At 43.4% G+C, this 17,087-nt stretch overlaps 1 protein-coding gene and 2 pseudogenes across 1 annotated transcript; all 3 read right to left on the bottom strand.

Moving 5' to 3' along the window:
- Positions 1-6,241: 6,241 nt before the first annotated feature.
- On the bottom strand, positions 6,242-7,174 carry LOC141989184 (olfactory receptor 5AP2-like; annotated as a pseudogene).
- Positions 7,175-11,154: 3,980 nt separating this feature from the next.
- LOC141989887 (olfactory receptor 5J3-like) lies at positions 11,155-12,075 on the bottom strand. Its single transcript, XM_074956811.1, has one exon. The coding sequence runs from the start codon at positions 12,073-12,075 to the stop codon at positions 11,155-11,157; it is 921 nt and encodes a 306-aa protein (XP_074812912.1).
- A 1,153-nt stretch (positions 12,076-13,228) lies between these two features.
- Positions 13,229-14,286, bottom strand: LOC141989183 (olfactory receptor-like protein COR4; annotated as a pseudogene).
- Between the last annotated feature and the right edge of the window lie 2,801 nt (positions 14,287-17,087).

Genomic DNA, 17,087 nt, shown 5'->3' with positions numbered 1-17,087 from the left:
CAAAGACACTCCCTCTGAGATATATCTTTATACACAAATACAAACAAGTGACGTATTGCCCCTGACGTATCAGAATGACACCCTCTGACGTATTAGGGTGCCACCCATTGACGGATCCAAGGGCTGCCCATTACCTTGTACATGTTGGTTTGATTAAAACATCTCTATCCATCATGCTGTCATCCTGACCTTATCCTTAAGATGGGTCAGCGTGCTCCTGTTATCTCTGGGGCATGTGTTTGGTATCGAGGTGTTCTGGTACCGCCTTTCTGGAATGTGCTGGCGTATATATTCTTGTGCCTAGCACTACTTAAGCACGTGTGATTCCGCAATATCAGCCCTGGTTTTGTCAGATTCTGTGAACGGGGCCTGCCTCTTGCTCACAGCTTGGCTTTGCTTTAGATCTGCAAAGTTTTGGTTACTTTAGCTCAGGCTTTAGGCCTCACACCAGGACTCTGATACACGGCCTTATGTTTCAGGCCGTCTTCTTAATACACCATCCTGAAGATCCACTCAAACCTTTCTGTACCTGTGCCTCTCACCTGACAGCTGTCACTACCTTCTACGATACTCTGATTTTATGTGTTTATGACCCAGTTCTGGCTACACCTTGGACCAAGACAACGTCATCTCTGTGTTCCCTATGCTGAACCCCCTGATCTACAGCCTTAGAAACAAGGAGTGAAGGACGCCTTTAGAAGGATGATATACAGGAAGATATTTTCTCAATAAATGTAGTTACTGATTTTTTTAAAAATCAATGAACAGCTGTTAGAGAGGGGGCAAGTTCTCTGGGTCACCATCCTGATTTCTTGGATTGCACCATTTCTTTGAATCGTACAAAAATGATTGTGCATAACGCAGGCTTGTTAATATTGGCAATCCCAAGAGCAACATAGGACAGGAAGTGACCCCCCGAGGTCATTGAGTCCAGTCTACTGCTGTTGCAGGCAGCAACGTGATATAATCCCATTCATAAACTTATTCAGCTCCACTTTAAATTGAGTTAGGTTGTATAACTCCACTAATTCTAGTGGGAGGCTGTTCCTGAACCTCCCTCCTCTGATGGTTAGAAACTTTCTTCCACTTTCCAGACTAACTTTAGTCATGGCCATTTTATACCCGTAAATAATAAACAGGCCAGTGCTAGCTGACCCTGGTTTCAATCCACTGACCACTGGGTTATTATGGGAGTAGCACACTTCCAGCATTCTACTTAGAGGGTGTCTGCAGTTTGTTGTACTCAGTAAGGCTAGACCTCAAGAGATTCTGTTTGTAAATCACAGGCCTCTTATTCTTGATTTAAAGGTGAATTACAGTTACCATTGGTGCTTTAGGTTGGGTGCTCTCTGTAGATTGAAACTCAGATAAAAGGATGCTGAAATCATACAAATACCTGAGCTGTTCTGAAATTGCATCTCAATAGAGGACGCTGTTAAATATACAGGCCCATCTATTTTATATTCTCTTTTGTTAGACTGTGCTCAACTCCTGGTGTGCTAAGATCACACAATCTCAATTCCAGCACTGCCATGACAGAATTTTAAGGAGGCCAGGACTGCAGAGAACAGTACATCTCAATCATGTGGGATCAGAGAGAGAACTCAGGGCCTGGTATGTGGAAAATATTTCCATCAAACTCATAGATGATGTGAAGTTCACTCTGATCCCAGTGCAGACTCAGATATGGACCTATACAAAGTCAGGGAGGGTTGTGGACAAAGTTGACAATGAAGATGATTCTTAGGGAGAACTGATTAAACAACCTCAGAATAACCACTGCATGGGCCTCTGACCAAATGCCAAGATGGAAACAGACCATCACCTAATATACCACTATTTTCATTCTCCAGTGACCTAATGTTGGGGGAAGATTATCCCACATCTGCCTACTATGAGCTTCTTCTGCTTTCCTTAGAAGCATCTGGTATTAGCCACTGTCATAGACAGGCTATTGGACTAGATAGACCTTGTGTCTGATCCTGTCTGGCAATCCCCATGTTTCTATGAGACCGCGGGGAACTGGTAGCTTCTACAGGTTAGTCAGTCATGGAACAAGAGTCTGCCCCAGAACTTCCCCAAACTCTGCAGGGGTATGGTTAGGAATAAGGTTAATGTTGGGAAGCTATGAACATCAGACAATTCACACTTGCCCCTTTGGGTGGATAATTTGATGTGCATCTGTAACACCGACAGACCCCAGTCGTCGGCAGTCAGGATGGAATTTGGGACCTCTGCAGCTTAGTACATGAGCCTCTACCACATGAGCTAAAAGCAACATGGCTCTTGACTAAGGATGTAGGGTAGACTCATTAAACTCTCTCTGAGTGGTCTCAGTGCCACCGGATGGGACAGAGCACCACACCCAGGCGGTGTGTGGGTTACATATCTACACCAGGTTAGAAGTTAAGGACATGATCTGCCAATTGGATATAACAAGCCAGACTGCTGCCCCAATAAGGCGCTTTTGCCCCTAAGCCATTTATGTGCTTTGGGAAATCCTATGGTCATAAGGGCCAGATCTTCTTCTTGTATAAATGTGTGTAGCCCCACTGACTTCAATGGAATGACACCAGTTTTGACTAGTTATGGTTCTGGCCCAATGCGTTCAGTAGCGCTCCACCTATTTACTTTGGGGTCTCACGCATTAGCACCAATGGAGCTAATGCTGATTTTCACCTGCTGGGGATCTGACCCCATTGATTGCAATGTAGTGATGCTAGCTTACACCAACTGGAGCTGGAGCGCCATTGATTTCAATCTGTATCTGTGAGGTTTTTGTTGAGGTTGATGGATTTCCACTCAATTTAGCCGTATGGAATTGATTTAAATGGGGCAAAGATGATTTACACCTACTGGAGATATAGCCACATTGATTTAAGTTGCACTCCATCAAGTTACGTTAGCTGGGGTTTCTGCCCCTTTGGCATCAATGGGGTGATGCTGATTTGCACTAGCTTAGAATCTGGCCAATTGTATTTCACTTAACCATCAGTTTCAGTACTCATTTATATTAATGTTGCATCGACATAAAACACTCTGAGGATTGCACGGTTTCTTCCAGATTAAATAAGAGATTCTGCTTATTTTCCTAACATAGTTTCGTGGCTTTTTAATGGCAGATTTTTATGCCCTTACCCACACTTTTTCAGCAGGTGGAAGTCCATGAGACCACTCTCACAGTAAGGGGCTATTCAGTGTAAGGACATCAGAATCAAGCCTATAGTTTCGAGACGCCCTAACATGTTGTTATGCATAGGATAAAGCCCCTTCTTGTCTGTCTTGTGCACATTAAATTTTTTAGTTTATTTGGAACCAAAGCTGATCTTGCTTTACTTGCATTGAGTAGAACTTGATCTCATTGGGGCTACTGCTATGAGTAAGTGCTAGTCAATGTGAGCAAGGATCATAGACTCACGCCCGCAGTGACCTGGTTTGATTTGTCATGGCTTTGGACACAATGGGCCAAATATAGCCCTGGCATACAAGAATGATGCCAGAGATGAATTTGGCCCAAAAGTGAAGATATTGAAAGGGGGAAAAAAAGGAAAGAGTAAATCCTATTGTCCAGCACTTGTTATGCCAGTAATGTTCATATTGACATAATTCTCCAAAGTTTGGAGAACTTTGTAGACAGCATCCATTATTATGGACTATAATAAGTTGCTGTGGGCCTCATTAAAACATTGTTTTTTGAGCAGTTCTGTCATTATCTAATTAGGCAAGCAAACACATTGGGAATGGTTAGGAAAACAACATATGAGTCATGATACAGAAATAATGTCAATATTAACACTTGCTCTGCCAGAGTAATGAATAAGTAAACCTATTTGTAGTGTAACTGAAGTTAAGACAATTTGCCAAGACAATTTGTACAGTGGCACCTTCTCCCAGAGAACAGCTGTGTATAAAAAAAATAGCTGCCCCTTCTCATTCAAATCAATCTGAAAAAACTATACCAGCCCCCTTGTCATTCATTAAGGACCAGAGCCATTGACCATTGGACTCAATGGAGTCTCTCCAGTGCATATTAGTTCAGCACCATAGATCTCAGTCCTGGACATTTTTATGAGAGTGCTTCAATTTACTTATTTATCTTCTCTCCAACCCATGAAAGAGTTTCTCTGGTGATCATGAAATTATGTCAAGGGTCTGCTTTGTTTGGCTTTCTTTGGACTTTGTAAACCCTGAGACAGATTCATCCCAGAAGTAACTCCATTGACTTGCGAGTATGATGTGGGGACAGATAAAGGATACATGTAGTCCAATCAATTTATAAAGATGTACGATTGTGATGTACTAGTACCCATTATGAAGTACTAGTGTGATGGGGCTATCAATATTCATAGCACTAGCAAGCTTGCTCACACACTGACATTTGAATATTCATATGCTCTGGTTAGTCCAGGGAAGTTTTCTCTGAATCATCAATCACTTAAATCCACTTCTTGTGCTCCTAGGAATACTACTTATGATTTTTCCATATATGTGCAAAATGGAATGAAGCTATAGTGTCATAACATAAAAAGACATCAAAGTTACTCTATTGATTAAAAAGAAAAGGAGGACTTGTGGCACCTTAGAGACTAACCAATTTATTTGAGCATAAGCTTTCGTGAGCTACAGCTCACTTCATCGGATGCAGCTGTAGCTCACGAAAGCTTATGCTCAAATAAATTGGTTAGTCTCTAAGGTGCCACAAGTCCTCCTTTTCTTTTTGCGAATACAGACTAACACGGCTGTTACTCTGAAACCTGTCTATTGATTAACATCGTGATATTCTTAAACTGGCAATACGTGTGTGGGCCAAACTCATTTGGCTTCCAATGCTATTTTCCTTTCAACACTTTAATACTGGTCCAGGATTGGAAACCCCATAGTGCAATCAACAACTGCCCATGAGCAAATGCATATTTTCAATGAGCAGTTAGACATCCAGTTCCCTGGACAACTCCCTGCAATGGGAGTTTGGTGCCTTTTGAATATCCCCACTTAAACTCCGACAGACTGAGCCAAATATTGACTGAAGTCAATCCAAGTCTTTTCATTGGCTTCAATGAGCTTTGGATCTGTTCCTGCCTGGGGGTGGTTGAAAATTTCCCATCTAAACTTTCTGTTGATGCGGGCGGGGCGGGTGGGGGGGAAGCAGTGTTTGCCTGGTAGGGGTATCTGGTCATCCGCAGAGGTTGATCATGAGGTCACCTGACAGAGAGTAAGATGGTTATAAAAGGGCAAAAGCTGCTCAATTTGGGCTCTACCTGGCCATGTTTGACCAGCTCGAACTGAGAGGAGCTGCGTGTAGGAGCTAGATGAGGAGGGAGAGGAGCAGTCTTTCTGAACATAGATGTATACACAAGGGGACTCCCAAGGAAAGGATGAGCTAGTGAGGCCAATTGAAGTTAGGATGTGTGTCCTTTTCTAAATGAGCTTGTGCTTTACTGGTGAAGTGTTAGCTCTGCCATGTTAGATTCCTGTTCAGAGTGTCTCTCTCTGTGTGTTATATTCTTTACACATACTGTGTGGCCCTATGGGAGAGCTCAGCTGTAACCCAGAAGGCTCACACTGTTTTGTGGCATTCTAGGACGGGGGTGTTTAAGCTATGGCAGAGTCTGCAAAGTCATCCCTGAGCCCAGGGACTAGGCAGCTAGATAGCAGGTTCCAGCTCACCAGAAAGGGCGCTAGGCAGAGGGCCTGCACCCTGATTGCGTGCCTAGGAACCCCAAGCCTGCAGCAGTGACTGGCTCCATTCAATCTCTGGCACCTTAAAACAACTGGGGATCCAAGATGGGATTCCCCTCAACACAAGTCGGTGCATATCCAGCAAAGGGAGTCAGAGGGGAACTGTGACAAATGCTCCCTTACAATAGTGCACAGACTCTCCCCGAGTTACGCAAATCCGAGATTATGGAAAAAGTTCCGTAAACTAGAAATAGGAGTTTCTTTGGGTTTTTTTTTTTTTGCATGTAATGGTCGGAGATACGTTTCCAACTTACGCAAAACTCGAGGTATACGAGGCATTCTGGAACAGAATACTTGCATAAATCGGGGAGCGTCTGTATTCTTTGCAGCCTCGCAGTCATTCCTGAACATGGGAAACTGAATTTCCAAGATTAACAGTCTTGGATTCCTTTTTTTTCGAACAAGCCACAGAATACAGTTAAAACAAAGAAATCAGAGCTATGACACAGAGAATTCACTATTAATTCATCACTTGTTTATTGATAAGCACAAATCCCAATAATTATATTAACTGAGAACAAATCTTCCTGTTTATCATCCTTCTAAAGGCATCCTTCATCTCCTTGTTCCTCAAGCTGTAAATCAGGGGATTCAGCATGGTAATTATGAGTATATAAAACACAGAGATGATCTTGTCTGGGTCTGTAGTGTAGTCAGAACTGGGTTGTAAATACATGAAGATCACAGTCCCATAGAAAATTGTTACAGCCATCAGGTGGGAGGCGCAGGTGGAGAAGGTTTTGCGTCTGCCCTTGGCAGAGTGGATCCTCAGAATGGCAATGAGGATGCACATGTAGGAGAATAGTACAATGAGAATCGTAGTCATGACCACTATAGTGGACAAGGTGAAATGCACCGTGTTAGCGTTGTGGGTGTGGGAGCAGGACAGCTTAAGGATTGGGGAGATGTCACAGAAGAAATGGTGGATGACATTGGAGTCACAGAAGGGCAGGGTAAATTATAAATGGAGTCCGAAGAACTGCGTTCACAAAGCCACATATGTAGGAAGCAACCACTAGTAACACACACAGTCTCGTTGACATGACGAGGCTCTAGAGCAAGGGGCTACCGAGGGCTAGGAAGCAATCAGATGCCATTACCACCACCAGGCAAATCTTCCTTGGTCAGAAAGTTACAGACAAAGAAAACCTGTGCTCGGCACGCAGCGAGAGAAATGGGTTTGGCCTGAACCCCAAAAGTCATCAGCAACCGAGGCATTACCAACGTCAGCAAGAGACAATCTGCTGAGGAAATAGTGCCTGGGGGTGTGGAGTCGGGAGTTGAACCTGATCCAGATGATCATCCCTAGATTCCCCGCCAGGGTGATAACATAGATCATTGGGAACAACACAAAGAGGGGGATCTGAAGCTCCGGATGATCCATGAATCCCTGGAAAAGGAAGTCTATAACCACAGTGTGATTTCCCTCCGCCATTTCTTCCACCCATGTTCTCCTCCTTTACAGGGGAAAAGTGAAACGTACAATTAAACAGGAGCCAAGAAAGGACCAAGAGCGGATCCTTCGCACTCATTCTGACTCCCCTCGGCCTGAGCCGCCACAATGTACTTTTCATTCCCTATGCTCCCTAGCTGCAAGTTGGACCTGGGCCCAGGCTTCCTCCTACCTGGAGCAACTCAGGCTGCCTGGTCCAATTAACTCCTCCTTGTACTAGCTGGGCAAGGTGACAGGAAACAAAATGTGAGGTGCCTGGCTGCTTTATGGCATCCTGGAGGGGGAAGACCCCCCACACATGGAGACCCCAGAGCTCTGATTAAGATAAATGGGACTGTTAATACTTCTCAGAGCTATTGTTTTAGGCAGCCTGCAGACACAAGCACAGGGCACTGCATTGGCTATGCATTGAAGGTCAGTTCCACAAAGGGCTAGACACCTGAGGCTAATTTAATGAAAGTGGAGATTCTGGGCCACAATTCTGGAAGCAACAGGGTGAATTCCATGGCAAACTTTGTGACCACAGAATCACACTAGTGCAGAAGGACTTGTACTAGCTGAAGATTTATTTAAAGTTTTTTTTTCTGACGTTAAGGTATCAAGAAGGTAGACATTTATCAGCTGAGAAAGATAAAATCACCTTTGTATGGTAGCATTGATCCAATATTGTGCTCTGATATTTTTCATTGAAACTGTATTAATACAAGATAAAAAAGAGCCCCCATGAATGGGGTTGGGTAGCGGGTCAACTCTTGAATCCTGGAGGAAGCTGCATTTGAGTGTTCTTCTGTGGGTTTCTGTCCTCTCACTATTACTCACCATGGGCTAAACCTTATTATCCCTTGGCTCAAGTCTATTGAGCAGAGCTTAAGTGTAAGGCATTTCCATGGGGTAGAAAGGATCCTAACGACAGCTGGGCAAAATTTGTTGGCTGAAACTTTTTTTCAGAGAAAAATGCGGATTCAGCTACACCAGAATGTTTGCAAAATTGTATTGGGCTCTTCGGGTGGGAAAAACATCAAATAAATTCATTTCCCCACTGATAAACCTTGCTGTTCAGTGTCCCACCTCTGCATGGAGGGGTGAAAGGACAGCTCCAAATCAGTGTTGGTGAGAACAGGGGCTTGTCTGCACTGGGAAGTTATTCCTGAGCAAGGTAATAGGTGAATGTAAGGCACTAGAGCTATTCTGGAATAGCTCCTGGTATGGACCCTCTTAATCCACTGGATTAAACTAAACCGGAAAAAGAAAAGTGGCCACATAGGGAGTTACATTAGATACCTGTAGAGTCAGTTTCCCATATCGACCAGCCCTAAAGCAATAGAATTGTATCACTGGTGAGAATAGGGCTAATCAGTAGATAGCAATGATGAGAAACAAAATGTATGATCAAAAGAGCTGCGTGAATACCTGACTTCTTGGTTTGCTGGCTCTTCTGAGACATAAATGAAAATTTTAGTTTCTGGTTGACCCAAATTGATGTGTTTTTTTCAAAAATTTCAATTTTTTTGGCTGACTGACAAGTTGAATGAAATGTTTTGTTTGATCAGTTGCTGTTTTTCCAATTGTTATATTTTTTAATAAAATGAAAGTAAATTTTGAAACAAAGTCTTTTAAATGGGAAACTTAAACTATTTAAACCTTTTAGATTTTTCTGAGGTTTTAGTTCAAAGCAAAACAATTCAGCTCATTTGACACAAATTCATAAAATATTTCAGTTAACCCAAATCTGCGTTGCTCAGAAAAAAAAGTATTTTGGCCCAATTTCCCCCTACCCCCAGTTCTGCTGAACAATATGTCATGTTGCTCAGAGTAAAACTATCCCAATTCAATTTAGTCATGAGGCTCACATTTTCAACAGTGAGGGTGGTTAACCGCTGGAATGAACTACCATGGGAAGTGGTGGATTCTCCAGCTAGAGATGCTGTGAAATCAAGACCCGATGGCTCTCTGGAAGATACACTTAATAAAACACAAGTTAATGGGTTTAAAACAGAGGGTAACTGTATCAAAGTGTGACCTGAGTTACACAGTCAGACTAAATGATCTCATTGTCTCGTCTTGTCCTTAAAATATACGATCAATTTATAGCATTGCTGTTAGTAAACCTATAAAATCACTATATGACATTGATAACGAGGAGCCCTGTGGCACCTTAAAGACTAACACATTTATTTGGGCATAAGCTACTGTGGACTGGAACCCAGTAGTGGGTTATAGCCCATGATAGTTTATGCCCAAATAAATGTGTTAGTCTTTAAGGTGCCACAGGACTCCTCTTTGTCTTTGCTGAAACAGACTAACCCAGCTACCCCTCTGAAATATACGGCATTGGTGGGAGTAACATTACATGAGCATTATTATTGATACTACTTAATTAATTCATTGGAATTAGGATTAATCCCAACCCCCTTCTGTTAGGTGCTGTACAAACATATAACAAAAAGACAACCTCTGGCCACAGGAGCTTGTGATGTAAGCTTAAAATAAGAGACAAGAGGTACAGATGGAGAGCAGATGGAGAGCAGAATAAGGTGACAAAAAGATGATTGAAAATAAAGCTGTATAACAAATATAGAAAGCCTTGTTTTTTTATAATTTTAATTTTTTAATAATTTTAATTGATAATATCAATGTTTATTTTAAGCCTTTTTGTTTTAAATGCTTAAACCTTCACAGTTGCAGAAAATTATGGGGGATCAGGCAATGGGAGGTCAGACATAATTTTTTTAATGACAGCCAACACTGAGATTCAAAAAGTTAAAGCTTTATAACTGTTAAAGCACAAATTGTCAACATCACATGTCAAAATAAATATCCTTAAATCAAACTCTAGTACATTCTCAAGCTGCAATTTTTCTTACTCTTGCCTAGCTGTACATTTCAATTATTGATGGCAATATTTTTTTCATTGGTTTGTGTGCATGTGGTGAAATCAACCTTTACCAACATTTATTGAGAAAAGTCTATTGCTTCCAAGCCTAGTTATATATGATAACACTGTTGAGAATAGATGTATATAGGACTGGTCTGAGTATAGATGTGATCAGTATAAAGACAAGTGCAAAGTACTTCACTCTGGAAGGAAAAATCAAATGCACAAATACAATGTGGGGAATAACCGGCTAGGGAGAAGCGCAGCTGAGATGGATCTGAGAGTTCAAGCGGATCACAAGTTGAGTATCAGCCAACAATGAGATGCAGTTGTGAAAAAGGCTGTCTGGGGTGTATTACCAGGAGTGTTGTATGTAAGACCAAGGCAGTAATTGTTTGGCTCTACTTGGCACTGGTGAGGCCACAGTTGAAGTTCTGTGTCTAGGTTTGGGAGTCACACTTTAGAAAAGATGTGGGCAAATAGGAGAAAGTCCAGAGGGGACCAAGAAAAATGACAAAAAGGGTTTGCAAAACTTGATTTATTAGGAAAGGTTTTAAAAAAATTGGGCATGTCTTGTTTTGAGCCAAGACGACTGAGGAGGGACCTGATAGGCTTCCACTACGTTAAGGGCTGTTATAAGGGGGATAGAGATTAATTGTGTCAGGCTCACAAAGCCCTTATGAGGCCCAGACGCTAAAGAGAGCAAAAGTATTGAATTCTCATAGTGCAAGTTACATACTGAGTATTAATTAGAGCAACACATGAAGAAATTAAAATTAGAGGCAAGTTTTATTTTATTTTAAATCTCAGATAACCTTGAAGGGCACCATTTCAAATAGATTCATGGTCAAGAAACAAGGAAGGGTGTCTGTTGCAACAGCCACATAATGACAGGTCATTAGGTAACATTGTTCCTCTCAAGCAATTATAAAACATAATTTCCACATGCTACATCAGTTCTTTGAGTTTCATTTAATTCCTGTACAACGTATGAGATACACAAATGAAGGCAGTGACACATAGACGATACTCCTCTCCTTCTTCCAATTGTTCTTCTCAATTGACTGGAATTGTCATGGTGAACAAATTAGCTGAGAATGTTTTTCCAGTCTATCACCCTCTTAAGAGCATCCTTAACCTCCTTGTTCCTCAGGCTGTAAATAAGGGGGTTCAGCATGGGGACCACCAGGGTATAAAACACAGCAGAGATTTTCTCCTGTTCCAGCGAGTAGGTGGAACTGGGTTGTATGTGGCTTAAGCTTACAGGTCCATAGAGCATGGTGACAGCTGTCAGATGAGAGGCAGAGGTGGAGAAGGCTTTCTGCCTGCCCGTGGCAGAGTGGATCCTCAGGATAGAGAAGAGGATGTACAGATAAGAGATGATGACAATCAGGAGGGTGGATGTGGCAATAATCCCAGAGAACATTACGAGCAAAATCTCACTGATGTAGTTATCAGAGCAGGCGAGCTTCAGCAATGGGTTAGTGTCACAAAAGTAATGACTGATGACATTGGGCCCACAGAATGACAACTTCAGCAAGCCATATGTGTGGGTCAGTGAGTTCACGAGCCCCCCTACATATGAGCTGGCCACTAGACGAAAACAGACTCTCTTAGACATAACAGCAGTGTAGAGCACAGGGTTACAGATGGCTACATAGCGGTCGTATGCCATCAGAGCCAGCAGGAACCCTTCTTTGGTCAAAAACATGACGAAAGAGAAGTGTTGGGTAATGCAGGCAGAGTAAGAAATGCTTTTACGCCCCACTAAGAAATTCACTAGCATCCTTGGAGCGAAGACTAAGGAGTAGCAGAGGTCAACGACAGACAGGTTACTGAGGAAGAAGTACATGGGGGTATGGAGTCGGGGATCAACCCTGATCAATACGATCATCCTGAGATTCCTCACCAGCGTAAGAACATAGATCACCCGGAAAGCTGTGAAGAAGGGTATGCTGCATTCCAGGAGGATGAACTGGGTCACCATGCTGTGATTGCCCCCAGCCATTTATACAGGGGTACATGAAACCATACCTGTCTGGATAACAAGAGCCAGCAGCATGGAAGAAGGAAATTTCATGGTGTGAATTAAATTTGAATGACACCACCGGGCTTGAGTGTGGGTAGTGAATATCTGACAGGAAACCAGCTGCCATGATGTCTGGGAAATGTTTGGATGGACCTTTAGATTTACATTCACTTTTCATGAGGACTGAGATTTTCAAGGCTGAGTAGGAGATTTTGACATCCAAGTCTCTGTAAATTTGACTGGAATTAGGCATTCAGTTCCCCGTAGGGAGTTTCCAGATTCATGTACATTATCACAAATTTTCCCCAATGAAATATACCTGGCATGTGTTTGAGTTTATGAACTAGGTACTTTATATTGTCTGCTCACTGAGGGTAAATTAGAAAGCACTCATAATTTAGTTCATCCCAGATAATCCTTTTAGATGACTACAGTTATGTCCAGTCACTTGGTTACTGCTGCTTCATAACGCATCCCCTGGCAGTGTTGCTGATCCCAAGCATTTGAAAACCATGAATCAGGCTTCCAAAAATCATGTGATTGGCTTAAAATCTTGAGATCTTTTAAAAATAATACACAAAGGGTTTAGAGAGGGGGCGGGGAAAGGTAATTCTTTTTTGTGCAGGATTTTTATATTTCAGAATTTGTTTGGATTAGGAACAAACCCCCAGTATTTGAAAAGTCTCTGAAAAGGGAATGGATCTCTGGAGCCATGGACACTGGAAATGTTGGATGTCCCCAGCCCCCAGGGCAATCGGCATGTGTGGTGACTCCAAGGCCATGGACTCTGGAAGCTCTGAGGTTGCTAGCAGGCCTCAAGGCAGGTTGCCAAGGAGCTGGGCAGGTTAGCTAGCAGGAAACCAGGCAGGATTCTGATGTAGGCAGTGTTTCCCTGATACCATGGCGCTGCAGTGACATTGGCCCGTCTTCAAGAAATGCCCCAATTTCACTCAGTCAGCAAATTGCAATGGAGCAATGTTTCATTGGAATTTTTCTGACCAGTTCTAATTGTGGTCTTTTGATTTGCTTGCTGGTTTCTGGGCCCTGAAGGGGGTCATGTTTTCAAGCTTTTCTTAGCAACCCTGAGGGCTAGAAACATACTTTTAAAAAAAAATCTGAGACTCCTAAGTGATCACATGGCTGAAGGAGCTGGGGCTTTAAGAGAAGCACCAGATATTATGAGAATTGGTAACTGTGCCTTTGTAGTGGAGACAAGCCCTATGTGTACAGAGCAACCATTGAAGGATTTGGTTGTCCTATTATGACACCCTTTGAGGAAAAAATGGGCCCTCGATTTAGTCTCTATTTCTCTCCTCAGGGCGTCCTTCACATCCTTGTCCTCAAGCTGTAGATCAAGGGGTTCAGCATGGGGATCACCACCGTGTAGAACACGGAGGCCATTTTGTCTGTGTGCAGTGAGTAGCTGGCGCTGGGTCGGAAGTACATGAAGAGAATTGTCCCATGGAAGATGGAGACGGCCATCAGGTGGGAGGCGCAGGTGTAGAAGGTTTTGCTCCTGCCCTCGGTGGAGCGGATCCACAGCACAGTCACAATAATTAAGATGTATGAGGATGGTCACTCAGACTGCCAAAGAGGAAAACAAGGATCTGGTTGATAGCCAGAAGAGGAGAGCTTTAGAATTGGGTTGATATCACAGAAAAAATGATTCAGGATATTGGAGTGGCAGTAGGATAATCTTAGCAAACCGCTCGTGTGTATCACAGAGGTCAGGAAGGCCCATAGATATGAACCAGCCGCCAGCCATAGGCACTGCTTTGGTGACATGATGACTGTGTACAGCAGCAGGTTACAGATGGCTACATAATGGTCGTACGCTATTACTGCCAGCAAAAGGCACTCAGAGATGACAAACAATAAGAAGCTAAAATATTGGATGATGCAAGCTGTGTAGGAAATTGCTTTCCTCTCGGCTAAGAAGCTCATCAGCATCTTGAGAGCTATGACTGTGGAATAAAAGGCATCCACGAGGGACAAAGTCTTGAGGAAGAAGTACATGGGGGTGTGAAGCAGGAGGTCGATCCTGATTAAAACCATCATCCCCAGACTCCACACCAGGGTGATACTATAGATCACTAGGAACACCACAAAGAGGGGGACCTGCAGCTTTGGGCGGTCTGTCAGTCCTGTGAGAATGAACTCGGTCACTGCCGTACAATTTCCTCCAGCCATTCATTCAGCCTTGGGCGCTAGCTGCTTGATCAACCATAAAGGAAAGCATTAGTTCTTATGCGAATGGTGTATCTATTATAAAGAACTGTGGTCATATGCTTCGAGACCTTTTGAGTTGTGGAATGGAACCTGGAACAACTGATGGGAAAACCCAGAACTCCTTCACTTCTAAAGGAGAAAAAATGCCTTATCTCTAGGAAAGTGCATTACCCTGCCATTTAGTCTATTTTACACATTGTGACCCTGATTCGGCTGATATTTTAATTTCACTTATGAGTGTAACCCCACAGACTCAGTGGAATGCCTCACATGCATAAAATTAAAGAATACGTGCAAGTGTGAGGGACTGGTGCCTTAGACAGTAGTAGGATCCATGGATCTCCATTATACCTGGAAACAATAACATGGATAGAGCTATGCACAGTTTGCATCACACTTACTGGTTATTGGGTGACACCGAAATATACCTCCATGTTTTTAAACCATCGGCTACCAGGCAGTACACATTATGCACATACATTCATTGAGGAAATGTTTCAAAACTTGAGCTTCTAAATTTATCCCTTCTGGACACTGCAGCCATGCTATTTTCTGACTAAATCCTGTAGCTTCTTGTTCTTTGGCTCCTAAAAAATTACCACACCTACACTTCTGATGATCAGACTAAAAGCATGTAGCCAGGGGTGAATATTTCTGAGAAAATTAACAACAGTGAACATATTTTTAGACACATATATCTGGAGGAAAAATCTAGCAGGCCTAAACTTATAGGCCTAAAACTTTGGTCAGGCTAACTGTGTATACAGAGCATAAGAAGAGGGTGAGGAAAATTCCATTGTAGCACAGTTACAACAGCACGGCTTAAGAAATGGAACCATAGCAGCTAGAAGTTAGGAAAGACCATTAACCACAAAAGAACAAACCTGTCAATAACAGGAAAAGCTTGTTTTGCTGTATTCCAAATAAGGCAGAGCAACTGTTATAAGCTTACATTATATACCAAATAAGGGAAAATGCAGATGGTGCAAGTGTGCTTGACCAATTGTGGTTTGGGGACAGAACAAATTTGCAGTAGTCAAGCTTATGAAATATATAGCCGCAAAAATTGTGTTAGCAAGGTCGCTGACCACAAAAGAATGGACAGTGAATAACAAGAGGGACCTAGTGGGAGAGACGCTTGTTTTTGCTTTTGACCAGTGTTAATTTTGCAATGTATTCCAAATAAGGTAATTAATACAGAAGTATGTGTAATTTGTCTGTGGTTTTAAGCTTTAAAAAGCTGTGTGTGCTTTGCTTCGGGGGGCAGCTACTTCGAGCTGTTACCCCCTCCTGCGCTTGTAATCAATAAAGGGGCCTCAGGCCTGTTTCTGATCCAAACACAACACGTGGTTAATTTTCCACCACACATCTTGGTGTCCGTGACTCGGATAGACGGCGACCCCCGAGAGATGGAGGACCGCGAGCTGTTCCCCACCAGACCCCGGGCCCATCAGAAAGGTAAGAGACCTTTGGAAATCTCTATATTGGGTTTCTGGTAGAGGACTGCCCGTAGGCTCTGGGCTTGGGTGAGTTGTACGCTCTATCTGGACTTTTTTGCTGTCAGACACGCCTGATGCCCTTGGGGTGGGTTAGAGTCCCATCCAGGTTTGGTTTTCCAGGGAAGAGCCACTGGTTGTGGCTGGGCAGGTCGTGGATATACCTGGGTCCGCGTGCCAGTGTGAAAGTGAAGGTCGGTAGACCGGTGTGAGTGTGAGTCACAGGAAGATGCTCAGAGTGCCCTGCAAAGTCAGAAGTGTCTGTAAAGCAAGGCCTGTGACTCCATCTAGTGGGCAACGCGATAAATGCCCTGACCTTGGCTGTTTTCCTCTGCATGGCATGACCGGCGAGGGGCCTGTCTGGGTCTAGAAGTGTGTGTGATCCCATCCCTTCCATCCTTGGATGGTCTGTTTCCGTACCCTCTTTCCTCCCCTGTCTCTAGCTCACGCCCCGAAGGTGGCTTGATAAGCCACTGACTGGTCTGATCACCTCGCCTGAAGCGACAGAGTATGCGGTGCCAGCCAATGCTCTTTGCTGAAGAGCAAAACAGTGTAAAACCGTCGTGGAGACCCTAAACAAAACCTTCCCTGTGTGAGTGTGACGAGTGAATTGAGTTAAGTACTGGGGGCCGGGAAATCCAAAAAGGATTCCCCTCTCGCCAGGTGAAGTACTGGGGGCCAGGGGATCCAAGAGGATTCCCCTCTTGCTAGGTACAGATGGGGGCAGGTGAGTCCAAAAGCATCACCGTCCCACCAAAAGGCACACCGGCGTACTACATGTATGCAAATTATAGTCCTTTCACTTGCAAGTTTCTAAAGAAATCGAATTGGTATGCCAGAGACAATCCGAAATTACAGTTCCCCTTAGAGGGAAGTTTCGACCTTGACAGGATTGTGCAACTCAGAGGCGCATGTCCTGCCAATAATGTTGGACAAGGTCAGTGGGATGCATATTTCGATTGGTATGGGGAAAGAGAAAAACGGCACCATGAATCTCAAATGAGGAGTCTCAAGGACTCCCAGGAGAAACTTAAAACACAATTAAAAGCGGTAAAGGAAAAATTAACTCTTTCCCCAACCCCTCACTTCCAGCCCTCGGCCCCTGTTTTCCCAGCATGAAGCAGCCTTCCCCTTGTGCCAACTCCCAGGCCCAGGTGCTGATGCTTTGGGTCATGCAACCCTGGTGACCATACACGCCCCTTGGTCTCCCACGGATTTGTATAATTTGATTGAAAAAATTCCTAAAATAAGGAAGACCCTGTCAAA

Source organism: Natator depressus, chromosome 6, assembly GCF_965152275.1.
Source record: "Natator depressus isolate rNatDep1 chromosome 6, rNatDep2.hap1, whole genome shotgun sequence".
Taxonomy (NCBI): domain Eukaryota; kingdom Metazoa; phylum Chordata; order Testudines; family Cheloniidae; genus Natator; species Natator depressus.
This window is presented reverse-complemented; position numbering and strand designations above follow the sequence as displayed.

Coding starts and splice junctions, on each gene's coding strand:
- LOC141989887 (XM_074956811.1), bottom strand. CDS start 12,075: ATGGCTGGGGGCAATCACAGCATGGTGACCCAGTTCATCCTCCTGGAA.